Genomic DNA, 6,000 nt, shown 5'->3' on the forward strand with positions numbered 1-6,000 from the left:
GCCTGAAATTTTCCATTTTCTTGCTCCTGACGTCATTGTTGATTCTGCTCATTCTTCCTTCCTTCCTCCTTTCTAAATCCTATAAATCAGGGCCACTCACAGTGTGCCCCATCAGCAGCAGCTGGAAGCCTGTTCCAGATGCAGGTTCTCGGGCCCCACACCGAACTTAGGAAGGAGAGCCTCCTGGGGTGTGGCACAGAACTTGTACGTAAGCAAGCACTCCTGCTGTCCTCGTGTGTGCTGAAGTCAGAGGTCGGTTGCTGCGGTCCTGTATGTCCCACGCAGGTCAGACACTGCCTTGCACACAGAGTCTCCTGACTTCTGCCAGGCCAGCTCCTTCACCCCTGCAGTGAAGCAGCTCCACCCTAGCACACGTTGCAGCCGTTGGACATGTGCTCATTGTTTCCTAACTAGCCTGGCTCTCCAGGAGACAGGACCAGGCCTTGCTTGGGTCTCATCTCTGGGTGTATACAAAAGGCGATCAGGAAATGCTTGATTGTTTCTTATCATGTGTGGCATCTTGTCTGCCTGCCTGCCTCCCCTGGAACTTGGTCCTTGCCACAGTATGGCTGCTGGCACCCTGGGTATCTGTGGGAGCTGTGGTGTCACGGTGGCCCAGTGGCGGAGCCCACATGGAATGAGGTTTCTGCTGTGTCCTCCCATGTGGCCAACCCTACTCATCTGAGAGCTTCCATGGTCCTGGGGTCAGTGCAGTAACAGATGCCAGTCATTTTTTATCATTTCAAGCACTTTTGAAAATTCATTGTCCTTTTGTCTCCTGGAGTAAGTCTTATTCCATTCTGACCAAAAAGAAAATGAGAAGATTTTTTGCTATTGTTTTACAGTCTCTAGAGCAGAAAGCAAATGTCTTTCTTTTTATGGTGGAAATGCTGCCAACAAATTGCAATGTCAACTTTAGAGATAATTTTTATGAAGATGAGAAGCCTTTGACTCTTGTGAGAGAAAAGAGAATAGAGATTTTTTAAAACTATGCATACCAACCTATTTTCCTGTCTGTAAATCATCTTTTTCACATGAGTCCCATGATTCTTGTGCAGTGTCTCCGACCAACTCAAGAGTATGGGCTCGTGGTGCACAGGATAACTCGTTTATCTTCACTCTATTATGTTGGATCAGAGAACAATCCCAGTTCCATGCCTGGTTATTTTTGGAATCTGGGAGCTTCTGAAGTGTTTGTACCAAGTGATCCGTTGTCAATCACTGAATGCCTACTATGTGCTGTCCTGTGTGTGTGTGTGTGTGTGTGTGTGTGCATGCAGGACCTGCGTGTTGGGTGGTGGGAAGGAAGGGTGGTACCCTTCCTTCTAGGGTACAGGATCTTGCTGGGGAAGTAAGCACACCACATTTAGACCTGAGTTGGAATCTATTTCCTTTGTCAAGTGTGTCTTCTTGAGTAACTTGCTCACTGTTTCCAGACTTTGTAATTAAATGAAATAATAGGAAAACACCCAGCACCATGCCTGGTATATAGTTGGTGCTCAGTGTGTGAGTGTGTGCCCGTATGTACCTGTACCCTACTCTTCTCAATGTACACATAAACAAAGCACACAGGAAACTATACAGCTTTATGAGTTACTATAATTTCAATTCCATAAGTATTTTCTTTAAAGCAGTGTTTCCCCCACAGCCTTCCTTGCCTGTGGTGTTCCTAAGCTTGCTAATTTTGGGCAATCTTTGGGCTAGTAAGTGATATCATAATGTTGTCCTTAATATTTTCTTGATTGCCATTTATCTTTATTATTATAATGTCAAAATTACCATATATGTACTGTAGGAAATTCAAAGTCCCCTTGCTCAAAGGTAGTGATCTCGCACATTGTAGTATGTTGCAAGTCTTCCAGTGGCTCCCCACCTTGGCTTCTGTGATTGTATAGATGGAGGTCAGACCATATATACTGTTGAGCGTTCTTTTTCATTTAACACTGTATCATGAGAATTGCCAGTGTCATTAAATAATTACATAAAAACATGATTTTCAGTGGCTGCTGGCTCTCCTGTCCTATAAGTGTGCCACAAGGTACCAGGGGTTTACAGTTTCTTTTTTGCTGTTATGAGTAATGGTGACACCTGCCTCTTTGTGTGATGAGTGTCATAAGGTAAATGACACTGGTGGATATGGTTACCTTGAGCGGGCTGCCCTTTGCACAGTGTGCCCATCAAGCATTGCCAGGGAGCTTTGTGGGGAAGCTCCATCTGCAGGTGGCGTCGCCTGCCCACAGCTGGTGCTTTTGTGCAGTTCAGAGTCCTGAGCCCCAAGGCGAGGGTCGCAGAAGCACTCACCTCAGTTCTTCTCTCTGCGCAGTCCTACTGCTATAGGTACCGCTGTGCCGCTCGGAGCCAGAACACCCCTGACAGCTCCGCCTCCAATCTGGGGTTCCGCTGTGCAGCTGACCGCCTGCCCACCACCAACTGACAGCCAGGAGGAGCCTTCCCAAAGGAAGTCCTTTCTCACCCGCACTCGGCTTCCCTAAGAACTTTGAATGATCTTGTGCAAAGAATTCCCACCCGAGGTGGAGGTGGGTGACATGTCTGCCCAATGGCCAAAGGAACCGTCTTGCAAGACCAAATCGCTGTCTTGTGTCAGCACATGCGCTTTATGGTGTGGTGCATCTTGACAGATCATCACCGTGTGTTACTTTCTAGAGCCTCTTAAAGAGGAAGGGGAGAGAAGGGGCCTTGCACTGGGCTTCTGGAGGCCTGTGTTATAGGGTTGAACCCTAGGGGCCAACAGTGCTCCTGCCTGGGCCTCAGCTTCCTCACCTCTCAAAGGAGGGATGGACAACATCATCTCTGAGGTTCTCAGAGTCTGTGAGTGGTGTCGGATCCTGCCATTAGTGCATAGTGAGAATTTATGACAGATTATTTTTTAGCTATTTTTTTTTTCCGAGTGTGAACCTGGGAGTGATACTAATCATGTAAAGTGAGAGTTCTGAGTATTATTTTCAGAAGAGGGTGACGGGGTGAGTTGTTTATATTCACACTGCACTTTGTTTTTCCAAGGAAATCGGTGTCTTTTACATTGTTATGATGAATCCCACGTGGACTAGCGATGGTATGTTACTGTTCAGCACTCCGAACTGGGAATGTCTGTGGGTGACTCTACTGTGCTTTATCTTTTAAATATTAAGTGCCTTTGGCTCAGAGGGGCAGGTATAAGCCCTATTTTCCCCTCCCCGCAAAGCCTCTGGTGAATGTGAAATATGTACTAACTGGGGAAACCTGTTTAACTCTGAGTACAGGAGAAGAGGAAGAAGACCTCGGATTAACCTTATTCAGGGCATTCTGTATTTTGTAACAGAACTGGGAAATCTTGCTGGTTATGGAATATCAGATGCTTGAATTGTGCACTATGTCAAATAAACTGGTGTCTGCCACATCAGACTTCACTCTCATTGGTTCCTTTTCTCATCCCCTACTTTCTGTTTTCTTTAAAGAAACAACTTTGTGATATTTGTGTGTTTTGTTTGCTAGAAAACTTTCCGCCTGCATATATTTCTTACATCATTATATTTATAGTGAGTGTATTTTAACTTCTTCTCTTGTTAATAAATATATATTGATGTCTGCTCTTGTTCATTAGCTAGTTGTTAATTTTGATATATGGCAGTTGATGGCAATTTTTGTTCCAAAAAGCAAGACTGTTCTGCCAGGAACCATACTACAATCTCGCTTCTTAATACCTCAGTAGGTCTCTGGTGTGTTTGGCTACATTTGTTGATCAGTCACTTTGTGGATATAAAGTGTTTCTCTGTGAAGTTCCAGGAATTGTTGATTAATTCCAGGCAAAAGGAAGAAACAAAGAAACCTTGGTAGGAAGTAGCTAATGTAGGAGTGAAAGTATTTTGTTCTCAAAGTCACCACTACTATTGTACAGTTTTTGTTTTTACTTGTTACCTCCCACCTGCATGTATTTCTTACAGCATTATATTTATACTGAGTATATTTTGACTTCTTCTCCTGTTAATTAATGTTTTATAGCGTAAACATTTTTGGGTGTTTTTGGACACAGTCTTTAGAATTGCATTTTTAGCAGCAGCATAATATCAGAGAGCATTTAAATAAAATCTTAACAAGCCCTTCATTTAAGAACCACATGTGTAGGTTACCAACACCAGCACCCCAGATTACAGCTTTAGTCACTATACAGCTGACTATATAGTGTCACTGTATAATGACAGCTATAGTCACTACACTTTATAACACTGACGTCTGAGCAGACTAAGATTTTTTTTTTGTCAGTATAATTATTTTGGTTTCAGTGCCATAGAAGTATTCCGGAAAAACCTCATCTTCTGTAAGATCGTACACAAATAGCATGAGGAAAAAATAGGGGCGAAGGCAGACTACTCAGAACTTAAGGAACTTTGTTCATTGTGCCAGAGCACTAGCAAAGTAGTCATCTACTACTACCAGCACCTTAACTAAATCTCCACTGGCATTTGCACCAGTTGTAACTGGTCAGTCCTTTGAGCACTAAACCCTGAACCTCCTCCAGATTCCCCCTCTGAGATGCTTACATCAAAAGGTCAAAATCTAGGGCTGGGGAGATAGCTCAGTCGGTAGAGTGCTTGCCTTGCGAGCACAAGGCCCTGGGTTTGATCCCCAGCACGCAAAAAAAAAAAAAAAAAAAGGTAAAAATCTAGACTGGGGATTTGGCTCAGTGGGAGGGCACTTGCCTTGAATGTGTGAGGCTCTGGGTCCCCTGCAACCAAAAAAAAAAAAAAAAAAAAAGATCTGACCTGGAATATAGAATTTTTTTTTTTTTTTTTTTGGTACCAGGGAATGAACCCAGGGGCACATAGCCACTGAGCCACATCCCCAGCCCTTTTAATTTTTTTATGTATGTTTGCTTAGGGCCTCACTGAGTTGCTGGATTACAGGTGTGTACCACCACACCTGCCCAGCGAGTGTAGACTTCTTTAGATGATTTTTTATTGGATGGCAGTGTCTTAGTATCTTTATCTGCCTTTTCAGCCCTTCAGAAAGCTTAACCTGATGGAAAGTGTGATAATTCCAGAAACCACTGAACTATTATGTTGAGGCAAAGATGCAGTGCTTCTAAAGAATTTTTAGTTTTTTTTTCTTAAAGTCTTCATATATTGCTAAGGTTTTCTCTTAATTTGCAAGGAAATTTCTCTTAAATTATGCCTGTTTGTTTCAAAACGTGTGTCAGATCACCCGTGATCCAGCACCATGTCCACATCCTACTGTTTTCTGTTTCCTAGTTACCACAAGGGTTTGTGTGTGTGTGTGCGTGTTTGTCTCTACTGTGCTGTTCTTGTTGTTTGGTACTAGAAATTGAACCCAGGCATGCTTTACCACTGAGTCACATCCTCAGCTCTTTTTATTTTTTATTTTAGGACAGTCTCACCGAGTTGCTTGGGCCTCACCAAATTTCTGAGTCTGGCCTCAAACTTGCAGTCCTCCTGCCTCAGCCTTCCCAGTAGCTAAAATTATAGGCGTGCCATTGTGCCTGGTTTCTTACTTGCATTAAAGAAACACATGTAAAGTGGGTGTGGTGGCACATGCTCATAATCCCAGTGACTCCAGAGGTTGAGGCAGGAGGATCCCATGTCTGAGGCTAGCCTGGGCAATTTAGCAAGACCTTGTCTCAAAATAAAAAGGATTAGGATGTAGCTTAGTGAGCCCTTGCTCTGGGTTCAATCGCTAGTGCTGCAAAAACAAAAAGAAAACAAAACAAAAAACTTGTGGCAGAACAAATCATTTGTTTGAGGGGTGAATTTCATTATTGAAAACTCCAGTAGCTCTCCTTTAGGCTGGTTTCTGACTCTCGTTTCTCACCACCATTGAAACATAGAAGGAATTTGAAGCTTGTTCTCCAGTATGTTTTGGTCCTGAGTCCTGAACAATCTTTCCTTATTTTCAGGGTGTTAGTTGAGTGGGATATAGGCGTATCTTCTTTCTTAGTCTTGTAAACATGATTAGAAGGGGCAGGGGTGGCAGATGATGTGGTGGTAA

The 6,000-nt window shown here is 43.4% G+C and overlaps 1 protein-coding gene across 1 annotated transcript in view; it reads left to right on the forward strand.

The window, feature by feature from the left end:
* Window positions 1-3,402, forward strand: part of Sumf1 (sulfatase modifying factor 1) — an 83,921-nt gene extending 80,519 nt beyond the window's left edge. Inside the window, exon 9 of the mRNA XM_047534724.1 lies at window positions 2,324-3,402. Within this exon, the coding sequence (XP_047390680.1) occupies window positions 2,324-2,434 (111 nt within the window). The 3' untranslated portion in view covers window positions 2,435-3,402. The remainder of the gene's footprint in view (window positions 1-2,323) is intronic.
* The last annotated feature ends 2,598 nt before the right edge of the window (window positions 3,403-6,000 follow it).

Source organism: Sciurus carolinensis, chromosome 19, assembly GCF_902686445.1.
Source record: "Sciurus carolinensis chromosome 19, mSciCar1.2, whole genome shotgun sequence".
Lineage (NCBI taxonomy): Eukaryota > Metazoa > Chordata > Mammalia > Rodentia > Sciuridae > Sciurus > Sciurus carolinensis.